Here is a 26,033-nt window from a genome sequence, read left to right as displayed (position 1 = left end):
TTGTCATTGTAGGGATTTGGGTTATACCCATATAAACGTGCCTGCATATGTGTGTGTGTGTGTGTATCTGTGTGTCTGTGTGTGTGTCTCTGTGCACGCACTCTGAGATACCCTGCTCAGGGTAATGGGGGGGTAAGTCATGGGAACACAAATGGAGGAATTCTGTTATATGAAATGCTATGACCTGAAGAAACTGAAGGAGGCAGCATTGAGCGACACACACATGACGACAGGTATGATACACGTGACGACAGGTATGATACACGTGACGACAGGTATGATACACGTGACGACAGGTATGATACACGTGACGACAGGTATGATACACGTGCCAAAGTGCGTCCAGTTGAGCGCGTAATGTGGCCGTAGCTCAGACTTGTTACCGCACAATAGTTATGATTAGTATCGGAGACAGAAAGCCACTCCTTATCCCAATGGAAAGTTTTTGTCATTACTTTGCACGAAGGCTGATGCCCACGTTAGCCGTCCCAGCTTAAGAGAGCCCTCTGAGGCTCACAGGGGCTCCAGTGTCCCCTTCCTGGCATCTCTGTGCCCTTCTGACATCACCGCGAGGCTCTCCGGACGGAGGGACGGCCTGACGTCACCGCGAGGCTCTACGGACGGAGGGACGGCCTGACGTCACCGCGAGGCTCTCCGGACGGAGGGAAGGCCTGACGTCACCGCGAGGCTCTACGGACGGAGGGACGGCCTGACGTCACCGCGAGGCTCTCCGGACGGAGGGAAGGCCTGACGTCACCGCGAGGCTCTCCGGACGGAGGGAAGGCCTGACGTCACCGCGAGGCTCTCCGGACGGAGGGACGGCCTGACGTCACCGCGAGGCTCTACGGACGGAGGGACGGCCTGACGTCACCGCGAGGCACTACGGACGGAGGGATGGCCTGACATCAGCCTAACTGAAGTGTCTCAAGAAAGAGTGACTGATGAAAGTATGAAAGGTCAGATCATGTCAGTTTTATTGGTCTGGATTTTGTGTTAATATAGACATATTTAAGGCAATTACTGCAAACTCAAGTATCCAGTCATGCTGCGATGCCCTTCTGGGGAAAGGGGGGCATCGTTCACAGTGGATGTTCTGGTAAATTCTCTGTGCCCTGGGAAGCCATGAGGTATTGATGTGAGTTATTCTTCTCCACATCTCCATTGTGACCTCTACCCGGTTCCTTCCTGTGGGAGGTGAAACACATAGGTCATAGTGAGGAGGTATCCCCGGGGGCTTCCCCAGAGGTGTCCCTGCAGGTATCCCCGGGGGCTTCCCCAGAGGTGTCCCTGCAGGTATCCCCAGAGGTGTCCCTGCAGGTATCCCCGGGGGCTTCCCCAGAGGTGTCCCTGCAGGTATCCCCGGGGGCTTCCCCAGAGGTGTCCCTGCAGGTATCCCCGGGGGCTTCCCCAGAGGTGTCCCTGCAGGTATCCCCAGAGGTGTCCCTGCAGGTATCCCCGGGGGCTTCCCCAGAGGTGTCCCTGCAGGTATCCCCGCACCCCATGCTTTTGGCCTTCAGGGAAGCTGAGCCGTGTATTAATAATTGTACCTGTGGCTGTGCTCAGACCAGAGGGTAGCTGGCAGCTGTGGCGATGCCGCACTGGTTCTGCTTATTCCTGGACATCTTGATGTAGCCTTTGTCACCCCATTGGAGACCCCAGCTGAAAGCCACACACACACACACACACGCCCCCATGAATCAGCGTGCCTAAAGCCCCGCCTCTAGGCACTCAACCCCTGTATCAGCCTGTGAGGTCATTACCCCACAGTCACTGATTAATGACTATGGACTGTGTGGCACTGGGTCAGAGGTCACCACTGCTGTCATTGGCTGAAGTGGCAGTTAATCAGTGCGATTACGCTAACGGAGGGCCCAGACCCGCCAGCCTCTACCTGTTCTTTACCAGCCAGTAGTCTTGGCCGTCTTCGGTTCCATAGCCGATCGCCAGCACACCGTGGTCCAGGTCACTGCTGCTACACTCGGGTTCATTGTATATCCCTGCAGGGGGCGGTATGAGAGGGCAGGCTCGTTGTGAATGCCCGCAGGGGGCGGTATGGGAGGGCGGGCTCGTCGTGAATGCCCGCAGGGGGCAGTGTGGGGGGGCGGGGGAGTCTTCCGTCTCACCTGAGTCGTACAGCTGGAAGGAGACGTGACCGGCGTCGATGGCCACAGAAATGGGTCCCACGGTGGCGACAGCTTCCTGTAGCGCCGCCTCGTCGCCTGCGGGAAGGTCCACATATCCCGAGCACGTCGCTCCGATGGCATCCGGCTTGAATCGGCACTTCTCGTCCTGGGTGGGGGGATTGAGGGGTTACTAATGTTTATTCTCCTGGGAGAGCCGGGCAGGGGAGGGAGGGGGCACTTGCCTTGGCCTCATAAGGGTACGCCTCCTCGGTGTCGATACCCCCGTTGTCCTTGATGTACTTAAAGGCATTGTCCATCAGCCCCCCACCGCAGCCGAAGTTGCCATAATCCCCGGAGCAGTCTACCAGCTGCTGCTCGCTGAGGGACACCAGCTTCTGGGTCTTCCTAAAGGTCTGGCCTTCCAGAGAGCCAGTCTAGGGGCGGGATGTATGCTGTCAGAGGCAGCCAAACACTCCCCACTCACCTCCACCACACTCACTCCCCCATCTCACCGCGCTGAAGGCCCAGCAGGAACCACACTGTTTCTGGTCCTTGATCTCAGTGACGTAGCCCTTGGTCCTCCAGTCAACCTCGCTGGGGAGATCCAGGCCCCCCACCTGCCGTAGAAAGGAGCTGCCCTTGCGCCCCAGGGTGGCGTTGAAGTAACCCAGACAGCCACTGAAGGCAGTGTGCCGGTATTCCTGGTTGTCCTGTAGGGTGGGGTGAGGTCAGCCCCTCAGTGTTGGGCTTTCTCTGACATATAACCCCCCAGAACCCATCACGCCACCCCCAGTGGGCTGTTGGGCCCTGTAGCCCAGCCCCCAGAGCCCTACCATGTCAGAGAAGAAGGTCATGCCCAGCCGGTAGCTCTTCAGGCCCTGGTCAGCCAACATATTGTGCACGATGACCAGCTTGCGGTTGGACAGCCAGGTCAGCTTCCGCTGGGCTTCCTCAGCGGGGGAGTCATAAACCTTTCCTGGGGGAGGAGAGCCAAGTTACATCCCAACACTAACCCTCCTTCAGCCAATCAAGACTGGGCCGGCAGATCGAACCAATGTATCTCAATGTCTTTGTTTTAGGGTGAATAATAAGATCCTTTATTGAAATTCTTTTTTCCGTCTCCCTCAGCTTGTCCTTTGTAGAGTTGGCCGTCCGGGGAGGGCAGCCACCTGTTAAGGGTCTTGCTCATGGACCCGCAGACGTGCTGAGGCTGGGCCTGAACCGGCGACCTTGTGATTTACAGACACACAAGCTTATCCCACTGAGCCCCGTAGCTTGACTCCCTCCCCAGGTAAAGCTAGCTGGTGCTACACCCAGGTTCTGCCACTGTCTGATGCTCATTATTTACTGCTTGAGTCATTAGTTGTTATCGCTACCCGGCTTCCCCGGGGAGAGGGGTGAACTTTGCAGCCTGCAGCCCTCTTGCTGGCAGCATGGGGCTGTACGTGTTTGACATTAACGTCATAAAAAAGGTCTAGGAAGCACGAGAGGCAGGTGGATATTCATGTTTCCCTGGCTGTTTACCTCCGTGGTGCCGCCTGCCGCTCAGAACTCGCTACCCAGTGTCTCAGCCAAAGGCACGGAAAGAGCAGCTCAATCCACAGCAGCCGGCAGGCGAGGCAAGGCAGGCGACATGGGCCATGAGCATGACCACGGGCACCGACGCAGACACCGACGCAGACGCAGGCACCAACGCAGACACCGACGCAGACACCGACGCAGACGCAGGCACCGACGCAGACACGGGCATGGACACAGGTGTGAACATGGTCACGGACATGGTCACAGGCAGGGATATGGGTACATTTGTGTTTCTCAGTCAAATAGGAGTGAACTTCTAAACCACACAGGGAAATCTGCTTGTCTTTAACGCCCATTCCTTCCCCACGCCACCCCACCCCCTCTGCTGAGCCCCCCCGCCCCACACAGAGGTGGTCCCCAAACAGAGGTAACATGCTGATGAACTTCAGAAGACAGGGGTCTCACCAAACTGCAGCTTCCAGGCGTGGAACTCCAGATCCTCCAAGGAAAGGCTGGCAGCGCAGGACGTCCCCCAGAGGGCGAGAGCCACGATCAGCACCTTCATCCTGGGCCGGGCGTGTGTGTGCGGCACCTTGTGAGCGAGTTGCGGCTGTCAGAGCGATCTGCACGCTGCCAGGACCTGCGGCAAGAAGCAGAAGGTGGCGCTGACCTGCGTGCGGAGGAGCCGCGTCCCCTTATGAGAGACGGGGGTCAGGCGGTGCTCGTAAAGCCATAAACATGGGAGGCAGTGCGTGGGACGGGGGCGTCTTTTATTATCCGCATTTTTCGTTTCTGGAGGAGAATTGAGACAGCAGCTCGTGGGGGAGGGTGTTTCCCAGTAAGACACACTTCCTCTTTAAGCTGAAATGAAGTTCCCACATCTGACATAACACTAACAGATTACAGGCCTGTATATGTGCTGGATAGAACCTGAATCAGTACGGCCAGATTCCACCAGAACCCAGGAGGCCTTGACCTGCCATTGCCATCCCACCCCCACCGGCACCCGGCCTACCAACCCCCAGCCTCCCTGCCACACGTTCATGTCAGCTGCCGCTATAAAACTGCCTTGGAGCAGCCGTTACTGGCTGAGCCTATCAGCCCTAAATGTGGGCTTTCTGCTATAGATTTTAGACTCCCTGTCTCAGAGGGGTTAAGGTTAGGTTTACCCTGGTTAGGGTTAGTTTGATCCTGATTAGGTGGAGGGGCACCTGTGGACTGAATGTTGGAGCCTTGCGTTCATCATGTGGAGGATCAGCTCTTGTTTTTCGCTGTGGCTGGGCTTGGGAGGCTTGCGTGACGCACTTGAACGCCTCTGCGACGCTGAGTGGGTTTCCTGTCTCCGATCTCACCAGGGAGCCGCTCTCTCCTTTCCTAGAAGCTGCCGCTGTTTCTGCAGTTGTGTATTTAGACATTTTCCACTTTTGCTGTTCCCCTGTATACCTACCGCACCTTTGCCAGTTAAAAGCTGTGTCTGATGATTTTGTGTTCAGTGATGTCACTAGCCCAGGGTTGGACCTGCAAAACCTGTTTGAAAAAACAAGTGTCATTGTCATGCAACCAGTAAACATCACATGTCCGGGCTGAGGAGTGGAGGCAGCCTGCGGATGTTAAAAATCAACTTGATTCCCTGCTGCTGACACACGCTCTCAAGTTTTTTTTATTCGACATCTGACTTGTCTTGACATGGTTTCTGAGAAGCCGCAGCATGGCTGCTTTACTGGCAGGCAAGCAAACTTCTGCTCACTCTTCAGAAAATGCTTCCTGATGCAGTGACGGTCAGTAAACGCTGATGCCTGTGAGTGAGCCCAACATGTCGGTTGGTAACTGCCGGTGCCTGTGAGTGAATCCGGCGTGAGGTCATAAACACCAGTGACTGAGTGAGCCTGACGTGGGGGTCTGTAATGCAGGTGCCTGTGAGTGAATCCGGCGTGAGGTCATAAACACCAGTGACTGAGTGAGCCTGATGTGGGGGTCTGTAATGCAGGTGCCTGTGAGTGAATCCGGCGTGAGGTCATAAACACCAGTGACTGAGTGAGCCTGACGTGGGGGTCTGTAATGCAGGTGCCTGTGAGTGAATCCGGCGTGAGGTCATAAACACCAGTGACTATGAGTGAGCCTGACGTGGGGGTCTGTAATGCAGGTGCCTGTGAGTGAGCCTGGCGTGACGGTAGCAGCATGATTGGCTGGTGGGCTGCCCCCCCCCACCGTGCTGTGGTTTTCACCCTCCAGCACATCAGAATAGCTTCTGAGAGCTTTGGAGTCGTGTGGGCAGAGGTTGGTCACACTGTCACCATACAGTGTTTTGTGGGGGTTGCAGTCACAGATTGAGGGGGTGTGTGTGGCTGTCACAGGAAATCTATGGCATGAAAAGCGGCACAGCACAGGCCTTCAGAACTTCACCTGCAGCGGGGCACTGGGCGGGGTGTCCTGGACATTACATCCCAAAAAACAAAAGTCAGTACGCACAGGAGTGTGGTTCTGAGATGAACTTTCAGGTTCTGAGATGAACCTCTGGGCTCTGAGATGATTCTCCAGGTTTGAGATGAACCTCTGGGCTCTGAGATGAACTTTCAGGTTCTGAGATGAACCTCTGGGCTCTGAGATGATTCTCCAGGTTTGAGATGAACCTCTGGGCTCTGAGATGATTCTCCGGGTTCTGAGATGAGCTTTCAGTTCGTCCAAATTCAGGCCATGGCCGGAAGTGTGCGGAAGTTTTGGCTTCGGTGTGTGCAGTGTCTCTCTCAACGTGTTTAACTGAGGCAGCACCCCCACTTGAAGCTCTGAGTCACACTGGCTCCCCCAGACGGAAAACTGTAGAGTTTCTGGAACCTTCCATCCTAACCCTAACCCCCGCAGTCTCATTAAGGGCAACACACCTCACCGTGTGTGGGCCAGATGCTTAGCCTCATTGTCTACAGAGCAAAGTCAGAAAACGGCATTAATGTAAGAGCCGTAAACATCTCCGTGTTTCGCATTATCTTGAGCTTCCATAAGGTGAGTTTTCAGCCTGCTTGGAAAATGGTCACAATCCTGTGAGCAAATGGGAGCAGAACCATGAAACAGAGGATTGTGAGAATCCTACAGGGAGACGCTTCAAAGGTCTGCCGGTCATCTGATCACATTTCAGCTGTATAAACTGCCAGTAAAGCAGCATGTGAAGTAACAGCACTTTAGCTCATATGATTTTCTGGCAGCAGAAATGAGCAAACCGATTGCCCCTGCTGTGCACGGTCATGTGACTGGTCATGTGACTGGTCACGCAGCGTCACCTGTTGTGTTGCATGCAGCACTGACTTGGTCACAAGATGGGTATTGGGGCTGTATAATGGTGCAAAGAGCATGAAACATTAAATGGTTCACATTTCCTTCATTGTCACCTCTTTACAGCTTTGCTTAAGCCAGCAGGCCTTGCTGTCCTGTCTCGCTGTGGGGTGGGGTCCACGTCTTTGCTCTGTCCCTCCAGCTGCACACCTGAGCCAGGTAATCAGCTCAGGTGGGGGTGGGTGGGGGCAGAGGCATGGGCTGGCTGAGCCATGAACCACAAGGTAATAAAGCCAGCTGCCATTCAGGATGCCCCCCCACCCCGGTCCACGGGATCAAATGGCAACCATCAGGTCACATGATCCCTGAAGGTCACATGATCCCCATTAGCCTTTAGTTTCATTTGCAGAACTCATCTCAGCAGGGGGCATGGGGGCATAAAGTCATGCCCTCTTGTTTGCTTTTGAAAATGTCAAATGCAGCTTTAACCCAGTTAAATACTGACCAGTGGTCAATTCTTGTACATTCAAGGAGGCACCAGCAGAGGGCAGCACTTCCACTCTAATGTTCCCATTAAATGTGCAGCACTTCTCCGTCTTCCTCTAGGAATGCAATAACATGCAGATCGGCTGGTTGGCATCTCTATCACAACCTGGATTGTGTGTGTAGGTCTGTGACAGATGGGCCTCTTATCCAGGGTGGACCCCAGCCCCGCGCTGCCTGGGATAGGCTCCAGCCCCCTCCCACGCCCCCATCCAAGGTAAGTGGTTGGAAGCTGGATGCGTGGATGGATGGATGGATGGATGGATGGATGGATGGATGGATATCCAGTATTTATTTTTAAATGATTTACCTCAAAATGAGAGTCAAGTAGCCGCATAAGTAGCTAAAATGTTACTTTAGGCTGGATGCAACCTGCAAGGAACATAGACAATAAGTGACAGAAATACCGAAAGAACTGCAAATGAGTAATGATCCCCCCCCCATCTTCAAAAACTGCTTAACCAACCAATCAGAGATCTCAGAATGCGAAGGGACAGACCTATGGACACCACAGGTTAATCGCAGTTAAGTGACTCCCTCTAAGGACATGTAGCTGCGGAATCATCCCTCGCTCCCTCCCACCCCAATCCCATCCTCCACACCTCCCAGAATAATAACCTGCAGAGCACTTGGTCATCAGCCATGCTGGGTCCTACAGCGTCTGCCTGCACACATTTGTCATCAGGCTGCTGGGTGTCATTATCACTGGCAGGAGCTGTGGTCTGTGACATGCAGGAATGCAGCAGAGGGCACCCTCACCTCATCCCTGTTACTCCCACCTCGGGCTCAGAAGGGTCACGGGTGACGGAACAAACACGGGAAGGAGAAAGCAGGACACTGCTAGTGCTGCAGAACAGTGGCCAGAAGGGGGCGACCCTGAGGCTGAGTAGGATATCTCTGAGAGGGAGTGTGACATGCTTTTTGGATCTTTACCTTGGCAGACATACAGCCTGTAAAAATAGCCACTTCTCCATGATGTCACTGCAGTGTAAGATCAGAGTGACCTGCTCAGGACTTCAGGGGTCTGAACAAACAAACCCCCCCCCCCCCAACACCCCCAAGCGTTTATGCGAGCGTGTGCGTTTTCACCACAACCCTGTGCCTCTCACCATGCTCAGTGACCCTGAGAGCCGCAGACCGCTCAGAGCAGCGGGCCCCGCTCTGACCTTTGACCCCTGACCTGGAGACTGGTGCTAAAGCCGGACGGTTTGCACAGCAAGGAACTGTGTTGGTGAGCATGGCTAGACGGGGGGGCATAGCCAAGCTGGGGCCATTGATGGGGGTATGTGCTGGGGCACAGCCGAGAGGGGGAGGCAGAGGGGGGGGTAAGACCTGGGGACATTAACGGGGGGCGGGCATAGCCAAGTGGAGGGGTCCCGGGGCATTGATGAGGGGGTAGGTGGGTTTGCATAGCCAAGCAATGATGTAACTCGTGTTTATTTCGAGCCTGTGAGAGGGGCGGGCAGTGCGCAGGGACATTCACACGCACGCTCTTATTTTTACCTGCTGGCCCCTGTCCGTCGTCCGTCACGTGGACCCACCGTCCCCCCTTCTCGCCTCCTTTCCCAAGTTTGGTCAGTTTGTGCCAGGAGGTGACAGCCATGTCAGGTGATGCCCCCCCACCAGCCACCGCGCACGCGCATAAGTGTTGATGTTCCGCTGTCCCAGCAAAGGCGAATGACCCAGGACAGCTGCTCGTAGATGGAGCGGAACTGCGGGTGTGGCACGTAGAGCAAAGCATGTTGGGAGCTCTGGTGTTGCTGGGGAGGAACGGGCAAGATAGAGGGAGAGAGAGAGAGGGAGTAGGTCAGGGTCACTGATACTTAGAACTGTGGGAGCATGTATTACTGTAGCTCATTACCCCCAGCCCCCCCCCCCCCCAGCAGCTGTTCATCGTGCCCCTGCCCCCCTATGTTGCATCATCCCTGGAGGGATGGCCGTGCGAGCTGGAAACACCCCAGGCAGGGAAATATGTGTAAATAGGCGATATTGAGTTTTAACACAGCCAGCGTAATTAGGCTGCGCCTCACCCTAAGGGATGATTCCCAGGGCGGCTGGGGGGGATTTTCTGGTCCTGCAGAAACACTCGGGGGGGCTGGCGTCCACAAACATGCTCTACAAGACAAAGCAAAGAACCGCCTGTCTTCTACGGGAATGCCTGTCAGCGGTCCGGCCCATGATCCCGTGCCACATAACTCCGGAATGTTCTCGTCCGTTTCGTTTTCAACTCCAGCAAAAGTGCTTCTCACTTTCACTTCGCTTCGACCTCCTGGACCCGGGCCGGCAGTGGTATCTCTGTCCAGCATACTGTATCTTTCCAGAACATCCATCCTGTGAACGGGGCTCAGGCAGGCCGAGTCTGCCCTGCACATCAGAGGGATTCCGGCTCATTCCACACCTATGACTGGAATTCGGCAAACATGCCCCATAATTCTCTGCGGTGGTCTAGAATGTTCACCCCCTTCCTGTAATATTCTCTTAAACCACATGGCTGGAGTGCCTCAGCGACTGACAGGTTTACACACCGATGAGTATTTCAGAGGCTCACACCCCCCTGCCTGATACAGGTCTCTCCTCTCCATCCCCACAGGCGCTGCTCTCCGTATCTCCCGTGTGGGACTTCATCATGGATATCCCTGTTTTTCCAGTTTATACTCAACACAAAAGTGTGAAAACTGTCAGTGCAGTGCTCCAGTGTCAGACACCCTCTCCTGGACCTCGGAGTACCCCAGCAGCCCGACCCAGTGCAGTAACATGACCTCCTGCGTACGGACAGGCAGCTTCCTGTCGACAGGCAGACGCGCAGCCCAGCATCAGAGATGCAGTAAGTCAAACAGGCAGGCGCACTTTAGCCAGTCATGCAGTAACAGATGTCGGCAGTGCCCCACGCTGAGGGGGGTCGGAGGGGGGGGTGGGGGGGGGATAGTTGAGCACTAAAGAGATCTCCTCAGGCTGCAGTGCAGGCACTCGTGTCGCTGCTACGAGGACTGCACACCGGGGGGGGGCCACGTCCGGCACTCCTGATCGCTCTCGTTCCCCATTTCTGCAGCTGCCACGCTGCCTCTGTGGTGCCGCGACGCGCGGCTGGGATGTCCCGCTCCTCTGCAGTGGGTGCTCCTGGCAGCCCGCACTTTGCTATCGGACGTTTTCTGGTAGGGAGCAGCGACTCAGGAGGTCAGACGCAGGCACTGCGGGGTCTGGGGTGAGGAGCCCAGGCTGCAGACATCCAGGCATTCCCCAGGTCCTTTCCATTGTAACAGAGAGTGGGGACGCCGGCCGTCAGTGACTGCAGTTTCACAGAGTGCCGTGGGTTAGACGCAGATCTTGAGAAGATGCCCTCGATTGCGGCAGCTGCAGCCCGCCAAGGGCACTGAAGCCCCCAGCAGAGAGGCACCAGAGCCACACAGCTTCTGCTAGCGGCGGCTGCTCTACCCAGCATGCAGAAGGGGTGTGAGGCCACTTCAGGGACCGACTCTGGGTCGAAGCCTGCGGCCGGGGCTCTTCCAGTTTACCCAGTGGCTCGCGGGGAGGAGGACGAGCAGAAGGAGAAGCGGGAGGAGCCGGAGGCTGAGTACCTGAGCTCCCGCTGCGTGCTCTTCACATACTACCACGGGGACATTAGCAGCGTGGTGGACGAGCACTTCTCCAGGGCGCTTAGCGCCTACATGGAGGGAGAAAGCAAGAGGCACAACGCAGCTGTCAGGGCAGGTGAGGGGCGAGGCCACGGGGGGCCAGGGGTGTTGGCACACTGCTAGGCAGTTTAAAACAATTAGAAGGGCAGAGGGAAGGGTATGGATGCAGCAGAACTGAACACCATGCAACAGAACTAAGTGGGATTGAACAGCATGCAGAGGGATTGAGAAGGATGGGACAAGACTGAGTGTGACAGAACAAGATGAAGCAGGCTTGAGCAGGGTGGAGTAGGATGCAATTAAACAGCAGGATTGAGTGGGATTGAGAGTGACAGAGCAGGATGAAGTGGGATTGAGTGGGATTAAACACAGTGATGTGGGGTTGAGTGCGATTTACCAGGATGAAGCGGGATTGAGCGGGATTGAACTGGATTGAACAGAATGAATCCGGATTGAGTGGGATTGAGCAGGATGAAGCGGGATTGTGTGGGATTAAGCAGGATTGAGTGGGATTAATGTAGTGCAGCATATGATCAGGCTTATAAACACCCAGCATGAGCTGTGCACTTGCTTAAACAGAACCAACAAAGCTATTACATTACAGAGGCTCTGAAAATGGCAGCATGACCCTCCTACAAGCGACAGAATGTAACAATCTGCTTTTTGCATCTTTAGGCTGTAGAATACACTACTTTGGTAAGGAAGCCCTTGTGTGTGTGCGTGTGTGTGTGTATGTGTGTGTGTGGAGCGGACCCCCCACCCCTGTTTAATTGCTACATCTTCATCCAGGGGCTGAGGGGAGCTTCCTGCCTGACGACTGATGCTATGTTTGAATGTGCTCGTAAGCGCAGGGGCTTGCGGGGGCACGTGTTCCGGGGGGCTACCCAGCCCGGCCCCCTGATTTACGAGCAGCCCGGTTGATCCGCACGGCAGAAACGGTGTCTCTTTTCAGAGGAATTCTAAATATAAAAAGCAGCAGCTAACAGAATGAAATGGGCTCCTGACATTTTAACAAGGCCAGAGGGCCCATCGAAAACAACAGGTGGGGGGCTGGCAGGACCGGGGGGGGGCTGACATAACAGTGAGAGATGTCACTACAACAAGTGATTTAGGGCAAAGCCCGGCTACCTCTGCCAAGCCGACAGGGCAGCTGGCCTTATAGAGGGGCGATCACGGCCTCCTGTGATGGCTCAGGGAAGATCCCAGGATGGGCCATGCAGGAATGCCTCTTGGGGGGAGGGAGAGGGCCACGGGCCGCTCCCTGTGCCTCTCAGCTCCCCGCAGGGCCACGGGCCGCTCCCTGTGCCTCTCGGGGGATGGACAGGGCCATGGGCCGCTCCCCGTGCCTCTCAGCTCCCCGCAGGGCCACGGGCCGCTCCCTGTGCCTCTCAGCTCCCCGCAGGGCCGCGGGCCGCTCTCCGTGCCTCTCGGGGGATGGACAGGGCCATGGGCCGCTCCCCGTGCCTCTCAGCTCCCCGCAGGGCCGCGGGCCGCTCCCCGTGCCTCTCGGGGGATGGACAGGGCCGCGGGCCGCTCCCCGTGCCTCTCAGCTCCCCGCAGGGCCATGGGCCGCTCCCCGTGCCTCTCAGCTCCCCGCAGGGCCACGGGCCGCTCCCTGTGCCTCTCAGCTCCCCGCAGGGCCGCGGGCCGCTCCCCGTGCCTCTCGGGGGATGGACAGGGCCACTGTTCTTCTTCCAGTCCAACTCTAACCCGGCATTGTCTCCTGTCCCTCTCTCCTCCCACAGACCACCCCACCCTGAGTGCTCGCCGGAACTTCCCTCCTTCCTTCTGGGACAGTAACTACCCCTCCGCGCACAGCCGCCCCCCCACTGAGGGGGCCGCCCCATACCCAGTGGATCCTTACTCCCCCAGCCTGCACCCTGGTCTGCCCCATCCACACCCGCACCCCCACCCCCATCCCCCAGAGACATGGGGCTACGCCCAGGGCCAGACATTCGCTCCAGCTCAGCCTCTGCACGAACTTTACACCCCCACAGGCCTGGAGCCCCACTACAGCCCCCTGCTCATGCCCACTATGCGGCCTGCCCACCTGCCCACGCTGGCTGCACACTATGATGTCGGCAAGCTTGATGGCGCCCCCTCCTGGCCAGGCCTCCTGCCGCCGGGGGACATGACCCAGACACTGGCTCTGAACATGGACGCAGGTGCCGACGCCCCGACGGGACTGAATCACAATGATTTCTTCATATTTTATGGAACATTATTTCATTATTGAAAACATCACTTTTCAACATGCACCAGTCCTCAGTGCCCTGCTGACAGCGTTAATGAAGTGATATAAATCAAATTGCTTTACGGTCCATCAAAAACTAACTGCAAATATATAAAATAGACAATGTGTGTCTTATTTTATTATTACTGTATCATGTTGCAGTATCGTATTTTTAACGGAAATGGGAATGCAAAGACGACCACTTCCTTGTGTATATGCACATAACCTCACATACATGTCATTAGTGTGCTGTCTTTCACAGAGTGATGTGTGGCTTGCTTCCCTCTGTCATGTTCTGATGCAGGTCTGCAGCACCATAAGAAGCGCAAGGAGCTGTACTGGTTCTAACAGCCAGCATCACAGGTCGCTGTGAAGGCAGCCGAGGCACAGAGGCTCTCTCTCACCCCAGAGGCAGACAGTAAACATGTCCCACATGGGGAGGGGCCATGTCTGACGGGGCCCGCCGGCGCACTTGTGCCTTTGCTATTGAGGGACCCACTGCTGGAAAGCAGACAGACTCTTGGTCCCACCAGGAGACAGCATGGGCAACAGGCAGAGGGTGGGGGGTGTCCTGCCTCGAACCCTGACTGGCCACATGGTGACCTCACTCACATTCACACTGCGCTCAGTAATGGCCGAGAAATGAGGCTGCTTTGGCTGCTGCTGTCTGAGCGCTTTTCTTATCTATTTATTTATGTTTATGTATGACGCTAAATCTGTATGGATAACAAAGCTAAAGAGCAGCACTTCCTGGGTATTATGGTCTGCTGCGTCACCAGTCAGCACTAAGATACATATGAACACTGACATTTTTCAGAAGTCCTGCAGAATATGATGTATGGATGGATGTCAGCTTGGCGGCACAGTGGGTGGTCCTGTTGCTTGAATTCTCATCCTGGTCTGGCTGTTGGGGGGGGGGCACCGTGAGAAGTGGGCCCCGCCCTAAGGACGGAGTAGGGTGAGCCCGGCCAGTAAGGTGTTCATCCATCCCAGCGAATCTCAGAATGCTGGGAACCATCCAAAGCTTTTCAAAATGAGACTTCAGACCAGTGCATCCTCAGGCTCTCAGCCTCCCCTCCAGACCCTCCTGTTTCCCCATCTTGCTGCATTAGCCCCAGTAACCACACACACATATCTGGTAGTTGGAAAGGGCCGGGTTTCTCACATCTGCTTGAGATCCTCTTTCGATCTGAGCCATCAGCTGACCGACGAGATTCAGTTGATACATACCTACACCGTGACACGGCGCCTGCCTGCATTGTCCCCAAGACCAGCACAACTGTAAAACCAAGAGCTTCCGTGTGTGAATGCATCAAGTCTCTGCTGGATGCCTTTGTTCGCTTGTATTCATGGAAGTGTCCCCATTGCAGTGTACCTGTGTTTCCTCTTCATTCACTTCATCTTCCCGCGTTCTCCGTCAAATAAGCCCTTCTCTGCCACTACAGGCAGCACCAGGCATCGCGATCTGCCCAGACAAGTAGCGACACTCAGCTTTAGGACGGAGCTGCAGCCTCAGGAGGGGCAGCCTGAGGTGCCCCATGTCGCCCAGGCACATGGAGGAGGAGGATGTGCAGGGGGCTGTTGAGAGTGTGACCGGCTGGAGCCCCCGGGTAGTGGCTGAGCACTGGATTCTGTCGGTGGGACTGAAGAAGGCACTATATAATGAATATACATGGTCTGGTTTCCATCTGAAACATCAATACATCGCAAAGCAGGCAGACAAAAGTATGTCGCCTTTCCACTCCAGGTGAATAAAAAACGACTCCAAAGTAACTATCCCATTCATTCATCCATTCATTCGCTAGGTGTTTGTGCTTGTTTTGCAGTTTATTAGTGTTTTTGAACATGGGAGGAGAAATGACGCACTTTACACATTACTTTATGGAGATGTGTGTTCACAAGCGCGAAATCTGTTTTGCCGTATTGGGCTGTTCTGCAGTTATGCTTGTTCGGTTTCGGATGTGTAGTTTTCAATGTACCGTTTTCATTCAATTTATCATCCATAATAAAGTGTTAATAAATTGTTGTAGGACCGTCTGAGGATTTCAGTTTTGTTTTCATGTTTATGTTCATGTGGTTTCTGTTGCATAGATCACAGTCTTTACTTATGTATATATAATTATTTCATAGATCTTTATTTAAATTGTAGTTTCGGTTTCTTTGCTGAGTTTAATAATGGCAGCTTGGTATGAACTGCAGAATCAGTCAGGTTTCTTGTTTTCTAATGTCCAGGCGTCCAAGGCGCTGGGGGGTTAGGGCCTTGCCGCACACAGCCCCCTACAGATGCAGTAAATCATAGGACCCAGATTTCTAGCATACCATTCATGTTAACAGATGTACAAGATGATACTAAAGAATCCGATGAAGGATAAAGTACCAGTGGGACTGTAATTAGATGAGGTTTTCAAGCCTAGTCCACGTCTGCGCTCTGAATTAGCGATTTAATTACAGTCCGCTGTTTGGGCCAAATAAGAGCTTAAATGGCGCCACCATGTGGTCAATCTATGTCATGAAACGCATACCTACGCCAGACAGATGCGTTTTTGCTGTTGGAAAACATGGCTTTAGCGAACTGCGGCAAAGCTACTTATTACTGTCGCTGCGAGAACTTCTGTAAATGCACTATTGTACAGACAGATAAAAACAAATAATACAGCAAATGAAAACATTTTATAGTGCAATTTAATATAAATGATGTGGGTTACATTTCAATATCACTGTAAAGTAATTTTCTGAATGTTCAAGGCAGATCAGAATGGGAAATTGCACCATAGGTATCGTTAGGTCCAATCACACGGAGCTAATAAAGCTTAGAGTAATAAAGACCAGGCCTACAAAGTAGGAAAAGATCCGTAGGGAGGGTGCGCTTCTCATGTTTAGGGGGGCAGGGGCTGAGCTGAGAAGCTATGGTGGCTGTTTTAGGGTTAATTGTTTACGTTTTATTACCTGTGAAGCCCATTTGATATCTGTTCTCGAACGGTGCTATATAAATAATATAAATATAAATTATATAAATAAACCGCAGTACTTACATGTACATGTATGAGACACATAAACTCAGTCTTATGATTAATCTGTTAACATTGATTGAATCCCCATATAGTTCAGTTTTGTGTGATTAGAAGCCAGTGATAGTGATCCTTAGTGAATCATCCTTGTGCCTAACCCATCTTGCTCTCTGTGAGACACTGAGGCTCACACTGCAGGGTCAGCGCCATAAGGAATATTTGTTTGCAGGGTAGTTGCCCGGTGCGGCTCTGAGGGCCCAAGGAGAGGCCTGGTCAGGGGGGCAGAAATACCTTGATATAGCCTTGAGCATTCTGCGTGCACCGGGATTCAAAACAGCAACTTTGTAGTCACAGTCTAACCGGCTGTGCTACAACACAGCCCATTTGCTTTTGTGTAATTTTTATTGAAATGGGTAGAAAATCGTTTTGTGAGTGTATGCCTTAAAACCAGAGGTGTCGCTAACTGTACACTAACTAGTGCACTGATTCATTTTAATTTCAGTTAAACCACCATAGGATTGGCTTAGCCTGCCCCGCTTCATTCCTAGCTAACGCTATTTAGACAAAATAGCAAATTAACAATGCGCCCTTGCAACTTCTATGGAATAAACATTTCACGTAGAGAAAGTTATGGTCCTGACGAAATTCCCTTTTTTGACTTGGCGCTACTGATGTTCTCCCGACTGACAATTCTCCGTGCCTGGATGCATGTCGAAGCTCCTCCGTTCCGCCAGGGGGCGATCCTTCGTGTTGGGGCGCGACGCCGATGGAGTTCAGTCCGTCGGCCATGTTGAAATAGTCGCCGCGTCGCTGGCTCACAGTCCTGAGAGAGCGGAGGAGCTGCAGCCCGCCATTGTGTCGAAGCTAGGCTCTGCGGAGAGACAGATAGGGGCTAACTCTCGCATAGACCTTTTCTGACCGTTTAACAGTGCCCGTTTTAATAGCAGCCCCAGGGGGAGAGAAATGTCAGCCAGCAGCCTTCTCGAACAGGTAACGAAAGGCACTTTTTAACATTTTCGAACGCCGGAGAACAGCCCCGGGACGCGGCTCCGTGCTGCAGCAGGCCCGACCACCTGCTACGCCGCTCACTGGCCACTGCACTTCTTCATATTCTTCGTATTTTTTCCCCTTCTTTTCTTCTCATAACTCAAACCTTCATGAATCACCTGGACCCAATCCAGAGACCGAAAGGCCAAGGAAACAAAGGTAAGGCGGCGGTTCGGGAGATGTACTTCACGGGCGATGTGTCGCCGTTCCGTGTGGGCAGGAGCCCGGGGCGCCGAGGAGCACTAGCCGGCCATGCTACTAGCTATGCTAATGGGTGTGCTAATGGATAGGCTAACGCCAGCCTAGAGGGCCCGCGGCAGGCCCGCGTGACCCGAAACCCATCTTGTCGGAATCGTTCACGGTAAATAAATAAATTAATCGATAATAATAATTGACTGCGCGTCCGAAACGAGCTTCTTCCTGCGTTAGGCCGCTTCCCGGTCCCTTTCACGCCTGGTGCCGGACGCCCGGAGTCGCTTTTTCCTCTCGGTCTCCCGAGACCATTGCGTTTCGGCCGCGAAGTCTAGCGCTGTGGGCGCTGCGTTTACGGCCAGGGAAAGACACGCGAACACGGCGAGGCTCTTAGGCCGCCTGGTGGCGTCGAGCCCTATCCCCACGGCCGGCCGGCCGCAGGTAGCGGGCGGACAGGCTGCACGCCTGCTTGGGGACGCCGCATCGCGGGCCTGCGCGGTATGGACAGCAGTCTCGGTGGGTGTGAAGTACGGACAGATCGGGATCGGCTGGCTGAGCTTCACGTTTCCGTCGGATTTACTAGTTTCTTAACATCAGTTTTCTTAGTTACCCAGATGGGCCCGATGCAGCGGTACCGCTCGGTGTCCAATGGGCGGATCGCCGGCTCGCGTGCCGTTTATTGCAATTAATGTACGTATTAGCGAAACGCAGGGTAAATTTTGGTGCTCTTCAGTCCGCTATAGCAAGCGGATACACCCCCCCCCCATAGATTGCAGGTAATGTCAGCTTTTAATAGCCATCGAGCATCTCAGGTCGGCACAGCCGTGCTGTTCGCCCCGTTTTCCCGGTGTAGGAATCTTTATTATAGTTATTGTTGTGCGGTGTCAGTAAGTTATGTAACGTGCAGTGTGATTCCCACGTAGTGCTAGTGGCCGTTTGGATCGGCACCGGATCTTGGGTCTTGTCGGCGTCCCGGTGTAGCTAAGGGTCATCATGTAAAGGCAGGCTGTCGCCATTGATGATGAATGTTCTGCCTTTGCTGGCCAGCTTCCATATTTTAAGCCTTCGCTACAGTAACTTTTTTTTCCCTGTGTATTTTAGTGCAAAATGGAGCTGTAAACCAAAAGGATGCGCTGAATGATGATGAATTTGAGCCCTACCTGAACACTCAGGCCAGACAGGTAAGTTCTCCATGTTATGTTGTTTCTGTATGTGGGATTCAGTTACACCTGCGTGTCCGTTTAGTGCCGGTAGCATCTAGCTTCTGCTCCTGAACCGCCTGCCTGTCCTGCTAACGGCCTACCGCCGTGTCGCTTACTCTTGGATCGTTAGACGCGAGTTCTGGCCTGGTGTTCCTGACACACGCCGTGACAGAGCTGGATGCCTCTGGTGGGCATCATACCAACTAACTGCCACAAGTCTCTCACTTGATTGCACGCTAAAAAAAACTTTGATTTGAGTTTGTCATGTTTACAACAATGGAGGCTTTGTCACAGATAAGACATTGCTTCCTGTTCGGAGCCTGCAGGTGTGACTGCAAGGTGCCGTGTGACCGAGCCTTGGCCTATAGGTGTGACAGCAAGGTGCCATGTGACCGAGCCTTGGCCTATAGGTGTCCCACGAGAGCCCTGCGCCTTGGGGGAGCACTCTGTTGTGGTCGGAGTTCCTACATCAAAGATTGACTTGAACTTGACTCCTCCTCCTGAGTTGAGCTCTGCAGTAGCATGAGGAGGATAGGGCTTAGTCTTGGTGAAGCTGTGATTTATGGTCTGCATATACTGCTCATGCCCTTTTAGGGGTGCTATTGGGACCCAGGTGACAGTCTCTCAGTTAAGGTGCCCTTAAGGCCCCCAGGTGATAGCTGGTGCCGTTTACCCTGTTGGTTATGGGTGGCTTTGTGGCTTCCTGCCAGGCCCAGCCCCTGTTGTCCATGTGGCAAACTCGCTCCGTCTTGCCAGCTTCAGGATGAGCAGGGCCCCCCTCTGCCACCTCCTCAGAGAGCTGCTTTACTAGGAGTGACCCATAAGTAATGGCACGAAATGCCAGCTAGCGTGGCTTCCTTTGTATAAAGCAGCTGGTACTTGTGCCAGAGAGTGAATGACTTGACTGTGAAGATAGACGCTTGTTTGAATGGTGGCTGTGCGTGACTCCCCCTGAACAAGCCTGCCATTTAGCGGCTGAGAGCTGCGTGGAGGTGGGCTGCGAGACACTGCAGGCCTCATAGCAGCCGAGCTGTTTCCACTGTCCGCCGTGCATGTGGCCTGCCTGTCACCCCTGGATCTTTTCACCTGGCTGATGTCTGAAGGATGAAGGGAGCCTGAGCCAGGGGTTTGGGCGGATGGTTGGATGCAGGATGGATTTGTCGTGAATCTGCAGCTGTCCCTCCATAGAAACTGTTTGTGATGTGTAAATGTGCAGCCAGGGGGCAGCGGTGAGCTCAGTCTCCGTGCCCCGACTGGTAGGCGTGAGCAGCCCCTGATGACCTCCCTCTTCTCTTTCAGAGCAATGCCTATACGGCCATGTCTGACTCCTACATGCCCAGTTACTACAGCCCTTCCATAGGATTCTCCTATTCGCTGAACGAGGCGGCATGGTCTACGGGAGGGGACCCCCCCATGCCTTACCTGACCTCCTATGGACAGCTCAGCAATGGGGAGCATCACTTCCTGCCCGATGCCATGTTTGGCCAGCCGGGGGCGCTGGGGAGCAATCCCTTCCTGGGGCAGCATGGCTTCAATTTCTTCCCTAGCGGCATTGACTTCTCCGCCTGGGGCAGCAGCAGCTCCCAGGGTCAGTCCACGCAGAACTCGGGCTACAGCAGCAGTTATGCCTATGCCCCCAGCTCCTTGGGGGGTGCCATGATTGACGGACAGTCCCCCTTCGCCGCCAACGAGCCCCTGAACAAGGCCCCCGGGATGAACAGCCTGGATCAGGGAATGGCCGGTCTTAAGATTGGCGCTGGGGACATGGCTCCCAAGGTGGTGGGCTCAGGACTCCCAGGGGGGGCCCTCAGCCAGGTCTCCGGGGCTCCCAGCATGCCCCCTGCCTCAATCACCCCAGCGAAGCCAGCCTCCTGGGCTGACATCGCTAGCAAGCCGGCCAAGCCGCAGCCCAAGCTGAAAACGAAGGGTGGTGTGGGCGGGACTAACCTACCCCCTCCGCCTATCAAACATAACATGGACATCGGCACCTGGGACAACAAGGGGCCTGTGCCCAAGGTGTCTGCTCCGCCGACTGCTATTCCCAGTAACGGGCAGCCACCTAACCAGGCCTCCCCTCAGCCCGGTGCCACTGCTGGGGGTGTCCCGCAGCTCCCCCTTAGCAACGGACAGCTGGTTCCCCCTACTGGGCAGCTTGGACAGCACCAGCCACCCCCAGCTCCTCAGCAGGGCATGGCTCCACCCCAGCTCCCTCCAGGCCCTCCCGCTCCCCAGCCTGCTGCGCCCACGCGTTGGGTGCCCCCTCGTAATCGTGCCAATGGCTTTGGGGATGCTGGGGGTGGGGCTGGGCAGTCCCCGCCCACTTCTGAGGTGGGAGGGGTTTCAATCCCCCCAGAACCACACCCCGTTCTTGAGAAGTTGCGCCTGGTCAACAATTACAATCCCAAGGACTTTGACTGGAACCCCAAGCAAGGGCGTGTGTTCATCATCAAGAGCTACTCGGAGGACGACATCCACCGCTCCATCAAGTACAACGTGTGGTGCAGCACGGAGCACGGCAACAAGCGGCTGGACGCCGCCTACCGCTCGCTGGGCGCCAAGGGACCGCTCTACCTGCTCTTCAGCGTCAACGGCAGCGGGCACTTCTGTGGCGTGGCCGAGATGCGCTCGCCCGTGGACTACAACACGTGTGCTGGCGTGTGGTCGCAGGACAAGTGGAAGGGCCGCTTCGACGTGCGCTGGATCTTCGTCAAGGACGTGCCCAACAGCCAACTGCGGCACATCCGGCTGGAGAACAACGAGAACAAGCCGGTGACCAACTCGCGGGACACGCAGGAGGTGCCGCTTGATAAGGCCCGGCAGGTGCTCAAGATCATCGCCAGCTACAAGCACACCACCTCCATCTTTGACGACTTCTCGCACTACGAGAAACGGCAGGAGGAGGAGGAGAGTGTGAGAAAGGTAACCTCCCACCCTGTATGATGAGAATGAAAATGTGATTTTGTGTGGTGTCTTATTTTCATGGTAAAAATACAAAGAATGTGTCCTGCAGCCGGACGGTGTTTCACTGTACCTGACTGAACTGAGGCTATGGTGTGGGCGACTTCCTTTCTGATTGGTGGCCTTCCTGGCTGTCTCCTCCCAGGAGTGACGCGAAAGGGCCCCAGTGCTTTTGGGGTCTGTAGTGAGGAAATTGCTCACGTGTCCCTGAAGCTTGTCGTGCCGTTTTGCTCGGTGCACCAAAGCCTAATGAGGTTTACCTGGTTTCCATGGTGATGTTTTTTTTTAACCCAGCTGTAGTATCTCACTGTCAGTCTCTGTAGCGAACGCTAAAATATACTTTGCTGTTCACCTACTTACAGGAACTAATTCAGTATGTAAAAGTGAAGCGATCTTGGTACAAAACGCAGTTTTAAAGGTGTTCCCTCTGTCCTCTTGGCTTCTGTTCTAGGCTGAAATGAAGGTTGTTCTGGGGGGGGGGATTTATTGCGTGATGGAGGTGCTGGTTTCTCACCTCATGTTGGCATGGTAACTTGGTGGGGCAGATGAGCACTTGGGGGCAGTTCCTGAAACCCAGAGCTTTGATAAGCTTAGCGACCCTGATCTTCCTCCCCCTTTATTGGCTGTGGTAACGTGATAACAGCCAGTCGGCTGACAGCAGTGACCGGCGCCGTGTCGGACGGCCAGGTTGGATTGCATGTGACGCCCCCCATCGGCCAGCGTGGGTGATCGCCGAGCCCCAGCGATGATCCCTCTATTTAAATCGGGACAGGTGACTGCTTGGCATCTCATGACTGAACATTCTGCGTTTGTCTGATTTCTATTCCTGACCCAGTAGAACTGTTCACTTGGCCCAGCCCCCAAGGTGGGGGCGTATCAAATGTCAACACTGACACTGGGTTGTGGGTGTCTTCGTTGCTGGGGGGCGCCCATGTTTCAGAACTCTTTTCCACTCAGTGTGTTGGGAGTGACTGTGTGTGTGTAATGGAAACAGGAGTCCTGGCTGTGTCCCCTGTGTTGACTGTGCTTTTGTACCTGTGCAGGTGTGTGTGTGTGTGTGTAATGGAAACAGGAGTCCTGACTGTGCCCCCTGTGCTGACTCTGCTTTGTACCTGTGCAGGTGTGTGTGTTCTCTAATAAATCGCAGCTTTTATTTTGTTGATTCTCCCGTCACTGTGGTCTCTACTGAAACTCCCTCAGACTGAGGGGAAATTGGCCGTTCCTGCTGCTTTCGGTGATTGTGACCGGAAGCTGAGCCCGTCCATGAGTGAGTCGGCTGTGCTGCTCACTCTTTGCACTGGGGTTGTCGCTCTGAGTTGCGGTGAACAGCGTTTCTGCCGCCTATCCCAGGCGTGCGTCCTGACTGGCAGGACCTGTCCCGAAATCCAGGGCTGAGCCCTTGCAGTCTCCACTTCCTTTTTACGACGTGGAATGCTGGGTGGCGGTGCTCAGCAGCATGAATAGCTCTGGGTGTGGCCCTTTGATCAACTGCCTGCGTCGCTGTGGCCAGGCTGGGCCTTGTGTGGTGACGTCTGCCGTCTTCATCGCCCTTCCTAAACATGCTCACACCTACAGCAGCCACACTCCCTCACCTTTTCTTTCTCCCCGCAGGTGGAAGTTCAGGGAAACGACCCCTACACCAGTAACCCGAGCAGGGGTCATTACAGGCTGCAGGTGAGCATCCAGGAACGGCTCCTCCTCACTCTAAAGCGTACAGACTGGCAGCTTGGCGAGGGCCTTCGTTCTGGGCCGTGGTTCTGTGTGGATGGGGCCAGCGCGGGTCTGATGGGCTGTCTGAGTGCCTTTGGACTGACTGCAGGATCGAGGCTGGATCACATGGGACTGGCGGTGTTGGTGTAGCCTGAATACTTTCATGGATGTGGTGGGTGGAGAGGGTGGGCTGCGGAGTGTTTCATCTCTCGCTTTGGCCGCTATGCGATTTCAGCCGTTGCTGGGTATTTGGGCCCGGTTTCAGCCGTGTGGTGTGTGTTTCATAAAGCCAGTACTGTACTCCCGGGTAAACGGGCGGGTTGCCGAATGGGGTTCAAAATACTGTAACCAGTTTCTGTGCCCCCCAGGATCGCCAAGGACGTGTGAAGTAAGGCGTCACCTCTGGGGAAAAGACTGAGATGCCCCCCCACCCGACCTCCTCTTCCCTGACATCAGATCTGTTCAGAAGCTCAAATGGGGGAAAGATGTTAACCAAGGACATGAAAGATAAACTCAAATGAAGACTTTCTTGATTTCTGTTGACTTTAAAGACTTATTTCAAACTTATAGTAAAAAGAATTATTCATAGGACTATGAACTTAAAAGCAACTATAGCATCCTTAGGTGAACTTTTTTTTTTTCAGCCCCCCTCCCTCCCCATATGCCCCCCTCCCCCCCATTTCACTGAATCCCCTCATTTTCAGTTTTTAAACTTCTGTTTTTACAGTCCAACAGCAGGCATTTATTACCCGCCCACTGAAGCGTGTGTTTACCTGCCCGTTCGTGTGGCCAAGGGGGCACTTTGGTATCTTTTTTTTTTTTTTTTTTTTGCCTGCCATCCCATTCCTACCCCCCCTCCCACGCCGCCCTCCACGGAGATTTAATTGTTCTCACTGAATGCGCTGTGGTGTCATTGTGGGTGGTCTGATCTGCCTTTCGCACGGTCATTGTCCTCAATCTCCTCCTCGGCTGTTACACCTTCCAGTCCTCAGCAAATGAATGTGCAGGAGGGGTTTGGCCAGTCGTTCCTTTTTTAAGAAAATAACATGTTTGGGGGAAATAGGGTTGGGCTGCACTGAAAGCAGAGAATTGAGTTAGACATGGTCCTGTATGGTTTTATTGTATAAATGGGCTGTGTTCTGTTGTCTTTGAACACATCTCCCCCCCCCTTCTTTAAACGTCTAAATTGTTGCTATGGGCTGCTTTCTTTATCCATTTTTTTGTTTCTTCCTCAAGTCAGCAATGAGACAGGTCACCTGCCTCTCTATTAATCAGTTCAACGTAATAAATGTGATATCATACTCAGCAAGACCCTTCGTGTGTGTGTGGTCCCCTTGTTTGGCATCGAGTGTGCGAGTCACTAACGTCCTGTCCTTATCAGTCAGGCTGAAAGGTGTCAAAGGTGTCGGCCCGCAGGCCTGCTCCCTGCCTCCACCCTCTGTGCCCGGCCCGCAGGCCTGCTCCCTGCCTCCACTCCCCGAAACTCTGTCCTCCACCTTGAGCCAACCCCACCCCAAAGTTCCTGCACAATTGCCTTCCATCCCAATCACCGAATGTTGGTACCAGGGTTGGATGAAGTTGTCTTCTGCAAAGTGATTTTCTTTGTGGTATAATAAAGATGCTACCTAAGGGGGTTTCTGACCCCACCACCAATGTGTTTGTGATGTAGTCGGAGCGCTCGGGTGGCCGGTCCCAAACTACAGTTTAAATAACAAATTTGCCTGACTCAAAATCCTGTATTGAATTCTGGTTGTGAGCCAAACCAGAACCTTGGACCCGGCCACAGTGTCGTGGGCATCTGGCCCTCAAAGCGCCCCAGATGGCCAGTGCTGTCTCCCATGTGCTGAGTGCGCCTTCCACATCCGGCAGTGGCAGGCTTTCCAGACCAGTGGCTGCAGGAAGGTGGTCTTCTCAGCTGTTTCTGATGCACTGTAACTAAAGGTCTTGCTCATTTTCTCATGTTCAGCGGTTGCTCAGGATTTTTTTTGTTTTTATTCCGTCTGTGTGAATGTTTGGTTTCCAGCCAAACATTTTCTATCTGGACTTTCACAGTCTGAACCGTGAAGCTGTGAACAACACCCCAAAGCCAGACCTACCTCTAGCATCTTATGCCTTGGAAAGACTCTGGCATGGCTGTGGTGGGAAGCTGCTGTGTGGCAGATGGGACAGCTTTCTCCACACCAGCCTGCAGCTTCCTCCTCCTCTGATGCTTTTTGGTGGTAGCTTTAGCATGTTTAGTCCTCCATGATCTCCATGTGGTGTTTGAGGCTGTGCTGCCACGACTTTCCTCACATCGTGACTTTGAGTCACACAGGGAGTTTCTTCCCTTCTGCAGTACCCAGTATGCCACAGGAGTAGGTGCACCAATCATAACTCTTTAGATTATAATAGGACTCTGGTAGCATTAGCAGCGTTATAATGGAAGCTTCTAGACCTCCTGTCTGCTTTGCCAGACGCAGCCTAAGGTTGCTAATGTACACCAGTATCTCCCTGGTAAAATGTACACACGTCAGCCTTTCTGCTCGGGTTCATTTAAACAGTTTTGGTGATGGGAGCACTGGTGTTCGCAAGTGTTCCCATGTTCTGTCGCTGTGTTCTGT

General features: G+C 54.1%; 3 protein-coding genes across 9 annotated transcripts; 2 read left to right on the top strand and 1 right to left on the bottom strand.

Annotated features, from left to right (window-relative positions):
• The first annotated feature begins 136 nt into the window (after positions 1-136).
• On the top strand, positions 137-15,353 carry vgll2b (vestigial-like family member 2b). Of its 7 annotated transcripts, none has more exons than XM_048974567.1 (5): positions 137-956; positions 7,515-7,668; positions 10,042-10,275; positions 12,829-13,248; positions 13,621-15,353. In XM_048974567.1, the coding sequence occupies exons 3-5, from the start codon at positions 10,206-10,208 to the stop codon at positions 13,662-13,664; spliced, it is 534 nt and encodes a 177-aa protein (XP_048830524.1). In that variant the 5' UTR covers positions 137-956; positions 7,515-7,668; positions 10,042-10,205; the 3' UTR covers positions 13,665-15,353. The 7 variants fall into 7 exon arrangements, with proteins under 7 accessions (XP_048830524.1, XP_048830523.1, XP_048830521.1 ...); XM_048974566.1 differs by lacking the exon at positions 137-956 and adding an exon at positions 5,343-7,127 and having other exon boundaries at positions 7,578-7,668; XM_048974564.1 differs by lacking the exon at positions 137-956 and adding an exon at positions 5,343-7,127.
• Positions 953-5,085, bottom strand: ctsl.1 (cathepsin L.1). The gene is made up of 9 exons (XM_048974560.1): positions 4,856-5,085; positions 4,110-4,284; positions 2,957-3,099; positions 2,636-2,833; positions 2,366-2,557; positions 2,124-2,289; positions 1,892-1,997; positions 1,548-1,659; positions 953-1,185 (listed from the first exon to the last, which is right to left on the bottom strand). The coding sequence occupies exons 2-8, from the start codon at positions 4,207-4,209 to the stop codon at positions 1,560-1,562; spliced, it is 1,005 nt and encodes a 334-aa protein (XP_048830517.1). The 5' UTR covers positions 4,210-4,284; positions 4,856-5,085; the 3' UTR covers positions 953-1,185; positions 1,548-1,559.
• Positions 15,354-17,112: 1,759 nt separating the features above from the next.
• Positions 17,113-24,744, top strand: ythdf2 (YTH N(6)-methyladenosine RNA binding protein 2). Its single transcript, XM_048974568.1, has 6 exons — positions 17,113-17,314; positions 17,506-17,530; positions 18,665-18,744; positions 20,065-21,684; positions 23,335-23,397; positions 23,802-24,744. Exons 1-6 carry the CDS (start codon positions 17,288-17,290, stop codon positions 23,823-23,825), a joined length of 1,839 nt encoding a protein of 612 aa, XP_048830525.1. The 5' UTR covers positions 17,113-17,287; the 3' UTR covers positions 23,826-24,744.
• The last annotated feature ends 1,289 nt before the right edge of the window (positions 24,745-26,033 follow it).

The sequence above is a fragment of the Brienomyrus brachyistius genome, chromosome 14, assembly GCF_023856365.1.
Source record: "Brienomyrus brachyistius isolate T26 chromosome 14, BBRACH_0.4, whole genome shotgun sequence".
Taxonomy (NCBI): domain Eukaryota; kingdom Metazoa; phylum Chordata; class Actinopteri; order Osteoglossiformes; family Mormyridae; genus Brienomyrus; species Brienomyrus brachyistius.
This window is presented reverse-complemented; position numbering and strand designations above follow the sequence as displayed.

Coding starts and splice junctions, on each gene's coding strand:
- ctsl.1 (XM_048974560.1), bottom strand. CDS start 4,209: ATGAAGGTGCTGATCGTGGCTCTCGCCCTCTGGGGGACGTCCTGCGCT. Junction 2,558..2,635: donor CCTGCTGGGCCTTCAGCGCG/GTGAGATGGGGG, acceptor TCCCGCCCCTAG/ACTGGCTCTCTGGAAGGCCA. Junction 1,660..1,891: donor TACTGGCTGGTAAAGAACAG/GTAGAGGCTGGC, acceptor TGTGGCTTTCAG/CTGGGGTCTCCAATGGGGTG.
- vgll2b (XM_048974561.1), top strand. CDS start 10,889: ATGCAGAAGGGGTGTGAGGCCACTTCAGGGACCGACTCTGGGTCGAAG. Junction 11,160..12,828: donor CAACGCAGCTGTCAGGGCAG/GTGAGGGGCGAG, acceptor CTCCTCCCACAG/ACCACCCCACCCTGAGTGCT. Junction 13,249..13,620: donor GGCTCTGAACATGGACGCAG/GTGCCGACGCCC, acceptor GTTCTGATGCAG/GTCTGCAGCACCATAAGAAG.
- ythdf2 (XM_048974568.1), top strand. CDS start 17,288: ATGTCAGCCAGCAGCCTTCTCGAACAG. Junction 18,745..20,064: donor TGAACACTCAGGCCAGACAG/GTAAGTTCTCCA, acceptor CTTCTCTTTCAG/AGCAATGCCTATACGGCCAT. Junction 21,685..23,334: donor AGGAGGAGAGTGTGAGAAAG/GTAACCTCCCAC, acceptor TTCTCCCCGCAG/GTGGAAGTTCAGGGAAACGA.